This window comes from Haplochromis burtoni, unplaced genomic scaffold (assembly GCF_018398535.1).
Source record: "Haplochromis burtoni strain Fernald_Lab_line unplaced genomic scaffold, NCSU_Asbu1 Contig_509, whole genome shotgun sequence".
Taxonomy (NCBI): Eukaryota; Metazoa; Chordata; class Actinopteri; order Cichliformes; family Cichlidae; genus Haplochromis; species Haplochromis burtoni.
Window position 1 is genome coordinate 118,271 of NW_024582870.1, and position 16,355 is coordinate 134,625.

Genomic DNA, 16,355 nt, shown 5'->3' on the forward strand with positions numbered 1-16,355 from the left:
AAAGAAATTATTTGGAAAAAAAAAACAAAAACGTTTGGCTCTTCGATACCTTCTTCCACAAGTTACATTATAAATTATAATGGCTGAATTCGGTTAAGATTACCTCGGGCCTTTTAAATCAAACTGTTAAATGTTCCTCTTAATCATAGTTAAGTTTTATTATTGTTATTATTGTTATTATTATTGGTTCTACAAGCAAAACATAGACAAAATACAATATAAAATGTTAAATGTAAGTTACATGTGTATTTAAAACATATCAGAATACAAACTATGGTAAAATAGCCTGTTTGATATTAGCCGAACGGTGAGACATCCGAGAACCTTCACAGACATACATCCGAGATATTGTAACCTGTAAATTTAAAGAAATAACGGGTATTGTTGATGGAAAAGTCGTGCTTTGTCTCTGTCTTTTCAATACACAAGTGTAAGCTTATATCCCTACAGGAACTGAACGTACTGCTACTTCTCCACTTCCTCCTGTTGCCAACCTGGGAAGCGCTCTCTTCCCGTAGACTGGCAGGCTAAGTGCAAGCGACACTTAGCCCACCATTGGCTGTCCCGACTGCCGAAGCTGGCAGGCAGTGGCGACAGGGAAGGACCAGACCAACGGACCTTTTTGGTGGAAATACTGACATAACGCCGGGAAATCGGGCGGAAACAAAGGGAATATATGTTTTTATAAATGGTCTGGATTTCCTAAACAGACTGAAACGCTGCTAACGTTGAATGTTAGCTGGAAGTTTCCTAGCTGGTGCCGTGATGTGGTGACGCGACTCCACGGAATCGACGGGAGGCTAACGTTAGCTGATGCTAACGCTACTTGATAAATGAATAATTTTTAACAGAGCTTTTAAGACTCATTTCAGGATTTTAGCATTTTAGATAGTGTAAGAAACTTTTGTGATAGATTTTATCATGTTGTGTACTTTTATGTTAATGCTTCAATGACTGCCTGACGTTTTTAAGCTAAAATAGAGCAGCAAACATTAGCTTCCTAGCTGGCTAGTAGCTAACATTGGCTAGTTGTCGACTTTAAACTGTCTTTAAGCCAAAGAATCCTGTTTCAAATGAGCTAAACCGACTACGGCTGCTTATTTTTTTCACGTCACTTAACTGTATCAGTTAATGTTCACTAGTTATATATGAGTCAAACTTTATATCTGAGGATGGTCGTTCGTTTTGAGATGCAAAAATGAACGCTTCGTTCCAGAATCCAGATATGCAATCACCGAATCACCAGCTTACTTAGTGCTTGGTGGCTAGCGCAGAGTTAGCCAGTCAAACTTGGAATACTGCCCCCTGCTCACTTTATGCGAGTGTCGCTTTGAGGCCTTTTCTGAAATGATCTCTTTTTTTTTCTTTTTTTTCCACCAAGAGGACCCTTTCACTGCCTTAATGCATCCCTGCCTCTGAATGGAATTTCTGTTTTGAATGACTCTGGATACTTGTAAAGCTTGACAAGGCACTAATCCACAGTTGGAGTTAGCTGGACTTGTTGACGTTTACTTCGTCATAACATAACCTGGATTTACGAAGGAACTTGGAGTAATAATATTCTTTGAAGGTGAGAAAGAACTTTAACACGAAAATACTTGAGAAAACAATTGTAGGGTTTAACCTAACTCCCAGACGTATCTGATAGCATTACAATGGGCAAGCACTATACTGTCGATGCATTTCGGCTTCCAGCCATCCTCTTGATGGGGACCTAGTTCTTCATTAAAAATAATAATTTACAAAATGCAAAATACAAAAATACGTTGAATAGATTTGTAATTACTTTGACAATTGGTGGCCCCCTTAATCGTTTGCTATACCTCATTTACTACCCAGCTAGCCCTTATCTTCACCTCTGCAAAAAAGAAAAAGCATCGAGAATGGCTCCTCTGTAAGTCAGCCAAAGTCCTCTACTTCCACTTGTCATCCTGTAGTTTTTGATGCATGGTGCAGTAGGTATCGGTAGTGCCCCCCCGCCATCTGTCACTACCTTTACAAAGATCCTCAATGTGACCATCCCCCTCTTCAACATGGTTTATCCAGAGGGGCTTGACCTCAATAAAAAGCCTTAGTTTGGATTTTGCGTTTCGCTTTGCAAGGGTCTAGTAGGTAGATTTGTTCTAAATAATTGGCACGTATCAAGAATGGTTTCCCTCAGTTATAGGAAAGTGCAGTTGACTGTTTTTGAGATTTTGGTGTACCTAGCTGCTACTTGTTCCCTATTGGAAGTTGTTGTTCCTTTTAGGTTGGTTAAATCCAACTCACATGATTCCTGGTTTTCTGTCCAGGAGCCTGTCTACAGGACTTGAGCCGCTTGATATGGAGAGCGGCCTTATTACCCAGACCTTCTCAGCTTTTTAGTAAATTTAACTAGAATGGGTTAACGTAATTGTTTTTCTATAGACTACTATCAGCACAAACTAGTTAACCATTACAGTAAGTCAACTAGATTCAACTGATTTTGGTCTTTGTTGTCCCTTTTGTTAGTCAAAAAGCTACTGTGAGGGTTAATTTAAACTGTGGAGATTAAATTACCCCTCATGAGGACTTTCAGACTTGCCCACTGTCTAATCTTATATCTCAGTTTGTTAATAATTTTGTTAATATAGGATCTCTGTGTGTGTGTGTGTGTGTGTGTGTGTTTTTTTTTTTTTTTTTTTGTTTTTTTTCTTTGGTGTTCTTCAAAGTAGTTTTGGTATTCTGTTTTAACACAATAAAATGCTTTTTGACTTTTTTGCTTTATTGACGTGACAGTGACGGAGGTCCTTGTTTCTCCTGTTTTCTCCTGTTCTTTATTGTTGCAGATGATGTGCGAGGTGATGCCCACCATCAGTGAGGCCGAAGGCCCTGGTGGTGGAAATGGCGGAGGCCGTCGAGGTTCCGGTTCACCACTTCAATCTGACTCAGAGGGTCACTTTGAGTCGTTGATGGTGTCTATGCTGGAAGAGCGAGATCGTCTTCTTGAGACCCTGAGAGAGACTCAAGAGAATCTGGGCCTGACCCAGAGCAAACTGCATGAAGTTAGCCATGAAAGGGACTCACTACAGAGACAGCTGAACACTGCTTTGCCACAGGTAAGTGAGAGGGACCTTTTTTCTTAAAGGAAAATCCTATTCTTAGTCCAGGTAGATTAATTCTTAAAGAAATTCAGTGTTTGCCGTTCTACAGTTTTTGCCTGAGACTAAGCCTTTACTGGAAGAAATAGTAGAGAGAGTGGTTTGGTTTGGGGAATTGTATGGCTTCTGGATTGTATGTTACAATGAGATTTGAACTAGCAATGCACCAATATTTGGATTGGCTTTCTGCCAGATGGTAACTCGAAAAGCTGGATTGGATATCAATAACAATGAGCCTATGGCCAGTTAATTCAGCTCAGGTGTATGCCGCTTACTAAACCACTTTGGCAGCAGAAGGCAGGTTGCTAGAGGAGGAACTTACATTGTGTAGAGGAATCGAATAGTTTTTATTTTTTTTCAGTAGTTCATAATGTAACCACAAATAGTCAAGTAAGAAGACACAACTGAAAAGCTGACAAAGTTGCTCTCTTTCTCTCTTGCTCTCACTGTTATGTTCGGTGTATTACTACTTTGGAAGATTTTACTACAGCCTAACATGTTTCAGCATCCACAAGTCTAATAGGGTCCGTGTGGATGTCCATGTGCCTACCTGTATTTTGAGACCAGGTAGTCTTGTTCACAGTGAATTTACATTATAATGCACCAACTACACATGCGCTCCAGACAATAGGTGTCAATTGGACTTCAAAGAAGTATAACAGGAATGATCGTTTGGCTGTGCAGTTTTCAGCTGTCTGTCTGTGACGCCTAGGATTGAGAGGGTAAAAAGGACAAACTAGTGGTCTTACTGCACAGCGTCCTAATAACTCAAACTGAGTGCAAACAAATTGGGCGGACAGCAAGAATATATTTATTTGATTGTAGTTATTATTGTCCTGTTGACCTATACAGCTTTTTTTTCTCTTCCTTAAAGCGTCACACTGCCTCCAACAGCTTGCCTTCTTTCCTGATGCCAGGTGTATTTTTTTCCACACACGGACAGTAGAGAACAGAGGTCTCAAACTCATTTTACAATTTGGGACACATACAGCCCACTTTGATCTTAAGGGGGCCAGACCAGTGAAACGCCCTTTCTGTCAGTGTAAAGAAGTGACATGTTTAACTGTTCACTACATGATAAAGTAAAAGCTGCTTTGACAAAGAAAGAAATCTGTTAGTATGACTCTTTGGACTGAAATGTGTAAAATTATAGAAAGGTTCTGGAAGCTTATTTTCCACTGTCCAGTTGTGTTTTTTGTTTTGTTTTGTTACTGTAGTTGTAAAAAACAAACAACCCATTGTTATAGTAGAAAGTGAAAAATGGAAACATTTCTATCATTTAATTGTTTATTGCTTAATTACTTTGTAGTATAAATGGTCATAAGGGAGTATTTTAAGCAGTAGGAAAAAACTATAAAACTTGTGAAAATACAGTAAAAAGTCCAAGATAAACAAGGTAAGCAAGATAAACAAATGTTAAGAATTATAAATGGGCTCAAGTGCACATTTAGGCCTGTGAGACTCATTTAGACACTCAGACACTGAGCCGTGGCTCTGTGGTGCATGCAGTTCTCATTCCTAACATTCGTTTCGATGTCACTATGGGATACCCCTCCTTGCATGTTCCTCAGAAGCATTTATCTCATTCCGCCAATCCTGATTGAATGATGATCATGACAACCATGTCGTGTAGAGCCGCCCACCCTTGCACTTTTACATAGTCGTTATTCAAAAACCTCTTCTCGCAGCGATATCTCTGCATATCTAAACCTTCGTAGGCTGGCTAGCTTAACTGTCCACAGACAGGAGTGTTAGCTTTTTTCCCCCCAACGGGCGCTAGCTACCTTCGCTCGTCTCTCCTGAACCCAGATCTTCACCGTAGATTGGACGTCATACCACTTACCTCCGGTAAGGCGGTCTTGTCTGCACGATTTAGCACACCAGCTAACACCACTCTCCTTCGGCCGAGACTAGCAAACCAACTAACTTGTATCCCTCTCCGTTAGCATCCCAGCTAGCAAAAAATCGTTTTGGTTTTTGGACAAAGTTTGTGTTTTCCATTGTTTAAGCACCGGTTCCAACCAAAGGAGGTATGTTGTATTAACAGAAAAGGCTAACTTGGTTATTATTTTGCAGAAAAAAAGAGTGCTAAAAATAAAAACATGAGAGGTTTTTGGACAAAGTTTGTGTTCTCCATTCTTTAAGCACTGGTTCGAGCACCGTTTAAGCACCGGCACCGTTTCAAAAGTACCGGTTTGGCACCGGTATCGGATAAAACCTAAACGATACCCATTCTTATTCAGGTCATCAAACAAATTTTAATATCAGTCAACGATGATCCTTTTATATAAAAAATTGAGTCTTTGCCCCTCAGGCAGAAAAGATTGATGTGGAAGTGTCGTCAATCCGCGGGCGGAAATTAAGGTTGGGTGACTGGACGAATATATTGACTATCGACGATAGGCTGAGCCTCTCACCGATTGTTTTTACTGAGTGATTTATCTGTTTATTTGCCCATCAGTAAGTTTTGTAATAATGTTGGTTAAAGCTTAAAAAAAAGCAGTCGGCGGGAAAAAACATAATAGCGCTGTTTTATTGCCTATGTTCAGAAAAAAACAAAAACATTTTATTTTAATTGAAAAACCCGCAATGGTAGGGAGGGAAACAAAGAGAAACTGGCTTCTTTTTTCCACTATAACCGTGTTTATAGGCTGTTCCAAACAACAAATGCAAAATTAAACAAGAAGTAAGTTAAACATCAAAATGTTTCTTCCACTGAACATTAAAAAAAATCTCAGACGTAATGTTAAGTCTTTTGTGTGATTTGGCGCATCTCAAATAAATGAATGAGTAATCCAAAAAGTAGCTATATTAATACTGAAACAAACAAGAAGAGAAGGTAAAATATTCTCTCCAAACAAAACTTATAAAATCAAAATGTGCAAATCAGTCCTTGCATGATTACATTGCTCCGCCCTTCAAAAAGTCGCCTGCGCAAATATATATCGCCTATTGTCGTTTGTTGGACTGACGAATGTCGGTTGAATGTCGGGCAGTGTGGACGTCCAAATTTGTGAACATGAGAACGAGGCGATGTAGGATTGTGATACCACAGGTGCATCTACTAAAAGTCTCAAACAAGTTTGAATCTCAGTGACCTCGACCTCAAGGTCAGAGGTAAAGTTTTCTGAAAATCTTGTGAACACAATTTCAAATGTATACCATAGGTGTGTTTGCTAGGAGGCTGAGGGGTAGCACTGGCATCCACCAGTATTTTGAAATGATGATTTTGTCTATTAAGGGGGAAGAAACCTAGCCAAACGTTTCCAAAAAGATGACCTTAATTTCCCTAACCACACTCAGGCCTGATTACACCCAGACTACAAGCTACTGTTAGTAACAGACTGATGAACCTGCCCAGGGTGTAGCCCAACTCTCGCCCTATGGTAGCTGGAATAAGCTCCAGCCCCAGGCTACTCTGATAAGGATAAGCGGGAGAAAATGGATGGATGGTTTAAAAAAAATAAATAATATTTTCACTTAGCACATGTCAAATTTTGTCCTTATTGTTAGGCTTCATCCATCTCTTTGAAATCATAACACCCATGGTGATATTGTGCTTCCTGTTTTTAAAAGACCAGTGACCAGATTTTCTGTTCTGGTCAGTGCTACAAAGGCATGAATTGAGAGTGCTCAGTAGTAAGACACAGAGACAAAGGCTGGCTTGTTACACATAGTGACAAGAAAGTGACAGAGTGCAAGTGTTGCTTTTGGCCAAATGTGAGCTGAATTAATAGATTAAAAGGAAACTGACACGAATGGAGAAGAGTGCTTTTTTTAAAAAAAATTTTTTATGTAGTTTAGTTTTAAAGGCCAGTTGCTTTATTCTTAAAGCTTTACCAGCCTATTTATATTAATTATCTAGAATGGTTTTTTGTTGTTGTTGTTTTAAATGGATATTGCTTTACATACATGCATACATTTGGTATGTTTTGTAGGTTTTTGTAGGCAATACTGGTTTCAAATTCCTCTACATTTAAATGGATTCAAATATTTCATTCCATTTTTTCTTTTTCAGCCATTTCTCAGTGTGCTTAAGATCATTTTCCTGTTGAAAGGTCCAACTCTGGTTAATATTCAACTGTTGAATAGATGGCTTCTTTTTTGCTTCACATTCTTAAACTCTCTTGAAACTCTTTCATGCGATTCTTCTGTAGGTTGCAGAGGTGGTTTGTTGTGCTGGTGCCCAGTTTGCAGGATCATTTGGACAGTAGTTTTCTGGTCCATATCAGACTTTGTTACAGAGGTGTAGCTCCTCATTTTGGAGCAAATGCCTCAAGTTGTTTTAGCTGGTCCTTCTGGGTTGCCATGGTGACTACTGCAAATAGCAATGAAAGAATATTTCAATAAGAAGTGTATTTTGCGCACCACGAAATAAGCAATAGACTACAATATAATTTGATAGACATTTTAATATTGTCATTCCTTATGTTTTGTGATATTGGACAACCCTAAAGGAATTTATTATAAACATTTGGTTTATGCTCCATTTTTAGTGTTTTTTTTTTTTTAAATGTGTTAAGAAGATTTTAAATGAGATGCACTTCTCTACAGCGTCATGTGAGTAAACCTGTTCTTTAGCGCATCTTTTTGTTTAAATCTATTTGCAAACACATGGAATGTGTAAATTTAATAAAATGACTTTTCACCCATGGTGTTCACTAGGGCTGAACTGATTCCTTGAGGAATTCAATTGTAGAAAATTGTTGACACAAATTTTTTTGCTTCGTTTTAAACAAGTCTCTACAATGCGCCACTGTTACCATGGACACTCAAGAGTTTCACCCTCGTTTACGACACAGAACTGTAATAGAAAGGTACTTTGGTGCGGTGTGTGAATAAAAAATTTTGGGAGCATTAACTGACGCAGCCCCAGTTTTTCAACAAAAAGATTGATAATACATCAGCATCAGTGAAGATAAACGCTGGCTTGGAAACCCTCCAATGTGGCTGAATTACAACAGTTCTGCAAAGATGAGTGGGCCAGAATTCCTCCACAGCACTATAAAAGACCCATTGCCAGTTATCGCAAATGCTTGATTGCTGTTGTTGCTACCAAGGCTTGTTGTTGCTTTTTATTTCAAGGCTTACCTAACATTTTTCAGATTGAAAGTAAAATACAAGCAATCATGGTACACTTAAACTCGCAGAAACAAACACATACAAACGAAAACACACCAAACCTTCATCATCCAGGAGATAAAATACTGTCCCAAAGTATTGAGTGTTTGTATATATTTGCATTTAATATGGCGCACAAATACATTCAAATGGTTTGGGGTTTTTTTTCTGTTTTGTTTTTTTGTTTTTTCTCATCATTTTAACAGACGTTGTCTGCAGTTAAACTTTAAAGCATTTCAGTTTTGAAAAAGGAAACCAATGAGCAGTTCATTCAGAAAAACCTGGGTATTTTTCCCTTCTTTTGAATATTTTATTATGGTTTATTAATAAATCACACAAAAAAGAAAGAAATGGATGGTACCTTTATAACTGAGCAGACAGCACTTTATTTTGTTATTAATCATTCCAGCCCCTGTATTTCAAAAAGCCAGAACAACTGCAGTATCTACACCTATTGCACACAAGTATTGTTTAAGTGCTTTTCCAAACTGCTGCTAGCACTTCTATTCTATAGATCTAGTTCATTTTGTAGTTCTCCTGTGAAGAATGTATAGCTGAGTCTTTTCCTATAGACCTGTTGAAGCAACAACTGAGCAATGGCTGACATCAATAATAGGTGCCATAGCAATTTTTAGGAAAAAGCCATAAAATGGTGCAGTGCAGCACCAGTACATGTAATTTTGGCAGTTGGGTGGGCAGTGGAAGCATTTAAAAAAACAGACAAACAAAAAAAATGTTTTCACTTAAAATGCATTAGAAGGAAGCAGGAAAAATATAGCACATTTAAATAATGCATTCACAATTTTATTAATATACCTTTATTAAATAAATCTATAATTGTTCAAGAATCTTTGCATGCACTTGTATCACAAATGTAACATAAAAGAAGAGTAAAAATGAAAAATTTCTCCTTCTTTTAATCAATTGAGTTCTTCTCTATTGATGTGGGGGTTTTTTGTCTGTTTGTTTTGTTTTTTGGTAGCAGGCTTAGCAACTCTGTACAGAGCTATTGTGGTGTCTAATTAGGTTTGATGGTGGGTCCCCGTTTAGGAGAACAGATGCCCGGTGCACAGTGTCACATTTCAGCACCTATAAGCTTTTAAGAGCAGCTAAAGTCATTATGTAGAAGGCAGGCTTGTTCTGATCAGTCTCAAGAGCATCAGTCTGCTGACTGTACAGGAAAAAAATGTAGCAATTATTGCCATGCACTGTGGGCTCTTAAAAAGTGTAAGGTTGTTATGAAAGTTTAAAATGAGTACCCGTGTGTAGCTTAGAATAGCTGCAGTTAGACTGTCTTTTTGTTGTATAAAACAGCCTCTAGGGATGATAGAAGGCTTCACAATTTAGACATGGCCTTGTCTCCATGCTTTGTCCAGTTGAAGAGAGCAATAAAAAAAACATGGGCTGTCTCCAAGTACTAGACAGAGGATAGCGGTTCCTATCACAGCCTATACAAGAATACACCACATTTGAAGACACAAATCAAATAGTTTAAGCTAGTTTTTAACAATTCATGTCAGCCTCGAAAGTGTACTGTTATTGTATGAAACATGGCATCGGCGGATGGGAGTAGGTGAAAGGTTGATTTTCTACATGTTAAAGCTAGTTGAACAGGTGGTCTGATAAACTGTTTTTGTCCTTTAATGCAAATGTTTTGATTGTGCTGAAAATAACAGGAGTCATTGTTATTACGTTATCTTTTCACTTTACATTGACTATCTCCAACATGGGGTCTCTTATTTCTTGTCTGGTGTATATATGTTAGCCTTAAAAAGAGCACTGGCTGCAGCTTACCACAGACTGTTAGTTCACTTGCCCCTACAATTTACACAAATCTATTTTATTTGTTTCTAATGGAAGTACTGACCTCTTCCAAGAGCAAAAAGTTAACAAGTGTGATAGATAACATAATTACATCTTGCTGGTGACTTAAAGGAGTGATGTATTCTAGCTGCATAAACATTTAATGGGTAAATTATATCTAGGAGTGAACTGTTAAATGTATCGGAGGAGCGGACCTATACTGAGCTTTAAGTTTGGTGGAGTGATCATCTTTAGATACCTAATGGTAGCAACACTGGTTGTCTAGGTTCCTATTTGTGCTGAACCGTTTGCAACTGGTACCAGTTTAAAACAATCCTCAGTGCCCAGCCCTACTTACAACTTGCATTGTCATTATACTTTAGGCACCCGATGTACTATTTCTTATATAGTACCCTTTTGTTCTACTTGAGCGATCAAAGCGCTTTATACGGCATGTCTTATTGACCCATTCGTTCATTCACCCCCAGTTTTCATTTCACAAAATGAAGCATGGATGGCTTGATGGATTACGTTATCATCACATTTGCTAACCTGTTGCTCTTGGAACATTGCTGCATTTCCTATGGTTTGTCAAAATTATGTGCAAGGTTAAACTTGTCCACTGTCAATGCCTCTCATGTATATGCTAATACAATTTTTATTAGTGTAGTACTGACTGTAGCTAAAAATTAGTGACATTTATTTTAAATTTTAAAACATGCCGGTTCTATAGTTGCTAGGGTTATACACTTGCATTGAGAGATGTAAGACAATAACATTTAGTTGACTGCAGTCGTGAATCTATTGACCTCTAGTGGTGAAATTTTACACAAAGTAACATTAAAGACCGGAAATAGCGCTATCCAAATGCTCGATTCTGTACAGTCAGTGTATAAAAACAATTTTCTGTCACCAAACAGAAAATCCTCATGTCATTGGACAGAAGCTTCACTAACCAATGTTGGAGCACAAAGTTACACAGCTTCCTTCAGGATTCTTTGCAGCAGCCATGTTAACAGCTGAGGTGAACGGCAGTCTGACAGGTCTGGGATACTGCAGTTGAGTTTTACTGACTTTTTAAATAAAAATTTAAATTTCCTATTTAGTGTGTTTATTATTTACTTATGTTAACATGTAGTACAAAATTGGTTTCCTACACCGTTGTAGAAACTTGCTGGCTTGCAGTTGCAATGCCCTGACTTTTGGTTATGTATTATACGTGTGTCTGCTTTGTCAACAAGCTGTGGACGGTCAGCTAGGACACTTGTACTTGACTTGACATGAAGGGCCTTTGCTAACTGGTGGGACTGCCATTATGACAGCTAGGCAGTCCGCCTAGGTGAAGTCTGTGTGTGGGGAAACACTACCAAGGTGTTATGGTACTATTTTCAGTGGCAGGTTATTGCAGTATCATTCTAGTATAGCATGAAACATAGTGCCCACAAAATTCATGTGTTCTGTCACATAGTGTGCTGTGCATTCTTGTCTTTGGTATTGACATAACTGTGTCTCACTGTTTCCTGATCTTCTTCCTTTGTGCAGTGATGCCAGAGCTACATTCGCAGTTAGAGAGCATGAACACTGAGAAATTAAAAGATTTAATGTTAAAAATATACTTTATATTCTCCAAGTTTTGACACCTTGGACACATTTTGGTCCGCTATAATGTTTTTTTTAGTATCTTAAATTTTATGTCACTAAGCCACACAAAAAGAATATTTACTATATACTGTTGGTGGAATTTTTCTGTGGGAGAGCTTACTAAGAATAATGAAATACTAAATGAAACAGACAATCCAAATAAAAGGGATAAACATAAATGCATAATGTTAATGCTGAAAATTATGTTTTTTTTTTCTTAAAAAAAACATTAGTTTCTCAAATCATTTTTTTAAATCTCTGTGTAGGGCTGCTCGATTATGGCAAAAATGATAATCAGGATTATTTTCACTGAAATTGATCTCGATTATTTGACGATATTTATTTAACAATAACAATGTGTTGGATAATGACTTTAAAGACTGTCAAAAAATAATATAAAATAGTGTGCAAATACTGATAACAGTGCAAATGTTTGCAATATAAAAAATAAATGAAAACTTCTGCTTAGCTTTCCGAGCTTCCCTCGGGTCCTCTTAATCAGCGGTCCCCAACCCCCGGGCCTCGGACCGGTACCGGAGGCTCAGGTGTGAAATGTCTGATTTTCAGGGTTTTATCGGTTTTCAGCGTTATTTTGTTATCGTTTTTATCGTTGACTCGGTTTTCCTGGGTCTTTTCACGTGTGTTATGAATAAATTTTCTTTTTTCGGTACCGGTACTAGTTTTATTTTGTTGTATTTATCCGCGACACCTTAAAGACCGGTCTGTGAAAATATTGTCGGGCATAAACCGGTCCGTGGCGCAAAAAAGGTTGGGGACCGCTGCTCTTAATTGTTGTGACAAGTGTTCGAAATGCAGAGAGGTGCGCTCGATTTTCCACACGGAGCAGCGCGAGAGTAAAGCACGAGGGAGGGGCTAATAATTGGCTCAGTCATTTTTAATGATGGTTAAAAGCCCAGATCGTAATCGTGATTAAAATTCGATTAATTGAGCAGCCCTATCGCTGTGTCTGAATCAACCAAATCTTTAATTGTATTATAATCCAAACATGACTCTTTCTCACAATGGCGTTTAAGTGGAGAGTGTGGTGCAGAGCAATGTTCCCTCTAAGCTGAGCGCGTGAGCAATCGCGCACTGCTCACATGGTCTCCCCACACAGAAATTCTGCGCTGCGCACAAAAAAAAAATCCAGTCTGAATTGGAATTAAAGTAAATACATGTATTTATTTTATTTTGCTGATTTTCTGTGCGCGGAGACTGTGTTAGCAGTGCGCGATTGCTCACGTGCTCAGCTTAGAGGGAACAGTGGTGCAGAGTATGGTTTTCCCTGAAAAGCTTGTTAGGTACACTATTTCTAAATTGAAGAAAATGCACCATGCTTAAACCTGAGTATATTTATAGTTATCGTCAAGCCTGTTTGGGGACATCCCTGCCCCTTCAAGCACATGCATGGAAAGCCTAACACAGGAAGGGCTCACATCCCTGCCCACATGCATAAATGGCCAGCCAAAATACAGGAAGCAACAAAAACACCTTGAAGAACAGAGAATACATTAGTGACAGTAGACGTGACATTGGTGAGAAATGGCATGAATAGCAAAAATGATGAGTTGCAGAGTAATTTGCAGAAGGGGCAAGATAAAAATCAGATTAGATTTGCCAATAGGATGTACGCAAGAGCATCAGAGTCAAAGCTGATCTAGGGTGGTGTTGAAATCAACTGATATGCTCAGATTGATGTGCTTGTTGAGAAGCAACATAAAACTTACCTATATACTATTTGTTTTGTTTATTTATTTATATGTGTGTGTTTTAAAGGTTCCAGCCTAGGTCAGATTTCAGGGTGTTTGGATATTTTTTGTTTTTTGTTTTGTTGCATGATAGGTTCAGGCTCCCTGTACCTTAGTGAGTTACACTGTGACTCTGTCAGTCTGTCATGTATCAGAGTCAATATGTTGTTTATTTATTTATGTTGTGTATAAATGAGTTAAAGAATGTTATGGGTAAGGGGTAATGCATGATAAATTAAGACATAGGTTATACGCAACCTTGATATTTCTCTAACTTCAGCCTCTGCTGTGGAATGTAGGAAATAAGCAACTCTGTAATTACCCCTGAGCCTGCCTTTCAGTCTCTTATTGGCCAGCAGAAAGTGAAGACCCTTGTTCTAGCCAATAGGAAACTAACCCTTTGAGCAAAATCTGTGCCAAGTGCTGGAAAAGCTCAGAGGCTGGAATGAAGGGAAGGGAGAATAGTTGTGGTAGTGACTGAAAAGAACCATCAGTTCCAGCAGCCCTCCTACCCCCCACCCCCCACCTTCCTACCCTCAGAAGCATTGCAAGAAGGTCTTACTACTCAGGGTGCTTGTGCTACAGGGCAAAAAATTAGGATGGCAAATTCTTTAGCGGTCCAACCATGCATGTAATCCTTACAAGCTCTGTGTGTTTGTGTGTATCTGTGGCTGTGTCTGTGTGAGTGGATATTTGTTGGAAGAGAACCACAGAAAGATGGAAGATTAAAAAAAGCTCCATTCTGCATTCTGCAATTACATATACTGAGGCGTTTGACTGCCATTCATTTTCTTCTCATACCAGAAAGATCTATAAAGGATAGATACTCTTGTCAGCGGGCAGAGGTTTCTAATAAAACTTTGCCGCAGATTTAAAAAATAAGTGTGAAGCCGTTAAGATAACTTGTGGAAACTAGGGGGTTTTTAAAGCCGTAAACATGGCTGTCTGCTTGTCGGCACCGGCAAGGAAAGAAAGGAATGCGCTTGGTATGCAGTCATGGCGCTGGCTTCAAAACAAACCGTCATCGCAGAAGACAGTGTGTTAAACTGACATCTTAACACTAGCAATGAACAAATACACCAGAGAGGAGCAGTATTAGTTTCAGAGTCTGATAATCTGTTGTGGAACATATCGTTAGCTTCATAGCATAAGTGCCTAAGTCATTTTTTGGTCAAATTGAGATTTTTGCCTAACTTTACTCCCCTACCACTGCTGCATCATCCTGTCCGTCACAAAAAAAAACACAAAAAAATGACTTAGGCACTTATGCTATGAAGCTAACGATATACAATGACATATTAATTTGCTGTAAATGGACAGGATTTGATTAGGTATATAGCATAAATAGATATCTATTACTTACATAGGAATAGTAGTGGTAGAATAGCTAAATTTATGTCTTGCATATTTCCACAACCATATCCATAATCACATACTGTGTATGCAACCGTTGTATATAGTGTATTATCTTACTTATTTTCTATGTGTTTATTTGTATTTTTTGTATTTTCCTTCTATCTGTACCTGAGCTGAGGTAATGCAAGAATTTCCCTGCCGTGGGATCATTAAAGTCTTATCTCATCTTATATGTGTGATGTATGGTCCAGGTTGTTACTGGGTCAAATGAACGTGTGTCTGAAATACCGAGGTGATGTCAGTGTTGAAACTAAAAAAAGCTAAGAGATGTTCCGTGCATCTCTTAGAAACTAGCTGCCATTATAAGATGTTGACTATTCTACACATATGAATGTGTTTGTGTTTATACGTGTGTTTGTATATGTGAAGTACAAACACATACATGGTAATAATTTACCTATATTAACTGTGTTGTACTTTTTGAATATGAAGGTGTTTTTAGTTTGTTTATTTTTAATTATAATATTATTAATCATGCTACTGTATGTGAACACTTTGATCCAAGTGATGGGGAGAGTGACAGAGAGCAGGTCATGACAGAGAGCAGGTCATGACAGACTGCGTATTATCAGATTATGATGTGTAGCATAAAAACATGAATAAAAAAGTTGATCTAAAAACCTCCACCTACTTTTAGAAAATGATATGAAATTGCTGCAGCGACACTTTATTTTACCCATGATCAAAGTTTTAACTTTGAATGTGCAATTTCCCTCCTTCCCAAGCCCCCCCCCCCCAAAAAAAGGCCTCGTAAGTAGTTGTTACATGTTACTGAATTTATCCATTCCTATTTTAGGAATTTGCTGCACTAACAAAGGAGCTGAACGTGTGCCGAGAGCAGCTTCTGGAAAAGGAGGAGGAGATTGCAGAACTAAAGGCCGAGAGAAACAACACACGGGTTAGTAGATCGTCCTGCACACACATTCACAGAGGATCAGCTGTCAATAAGAAGCATTTAGTTGGGCCTGCACACACTACCTGGAAATACTTGTCAGATTTCCGTCTTTTTCTATTATGAGAAAAGATGGTTGTCATAGCACCGACAGAACAGACAGTGTCTGTTGTCACAGCTTAGGGCATTGCAAATTGCTTAGTCATCACAATATTTCAGCTACAAATGATAAAGCACTTTGCAGCAGCAGTTAGTGCTGACTTTTATCTTTCTTATTTTGACTGGTTTTGCATTTGTTTACTTAAAAAGTTTTTCAGATGCGAGTCGATGATGAGAAATGATTTGGACTTTTTTTTTGTAACTCTCTGTGTATCCAGCTCCTGCTAGAACACTTGGAGTGCCTGGTGTCTCGCCATGAGCGCAGTCTGAGGATGACTGTGGTGAAGCGGCAGGCTCAATCTCCAGCAGGCGTCTCAAGTGAAGTGGAGGTCCTCAAAGCCCTGAAGTCACTTTTTGAACACCATAAAGCCCTCGACGAAAAGGTACAATTCTGTTAAACCGTTTTTCTTGCAGTATTGGTGCATGTCGACATGTGAACCATTGTTCATCATTTTT

The 16,355-nt window shown here is 38.5% G+C and overlaps 1 protein-coding gene across 14 annotated transcripts in view; it reads left to right on the forward strand.

The window, feature by feature from the left end:
- Nucleotides 1-469: 469 nt before the first annotated feature.
- Nucleotides 470-16,355, forward strand: part of ppfia1 (PTPRF interacting protein alpha 1) — a 42,257-nt gene continuing 26,371 nt past the window's right edge. For 8 of the 14 annotated variants that reach the window (XM_014329135.2, XM_014329138.2, XM_014329137.2 and 5 more), the window contains exons 1-4: nt 471-1,570; nt 2,808-3,077; nt 15,645-15,746; nt 16,118-16,282. In XM_014329135.2, coding sequence (XP_014184621.1) covers nt 2,808-3,077; nt 15,645-15,746; nt 16,118-16,282 — 537 coding nt within the window. In that variant the 5' untranslated portion in view covers nt 471-1,570. Of the gene's footprint in view, nt 1,571-2,807; nt 3,078-15,644; nt 15,747-16,117; nt 16,283-16,355 lie in introns of all 14 variants that reach the window. The other 6 variants (XM_014329131.2, XM_014329128.2, XM_014329133.2 and 3 more) reach the window with 2 other exon arrangements.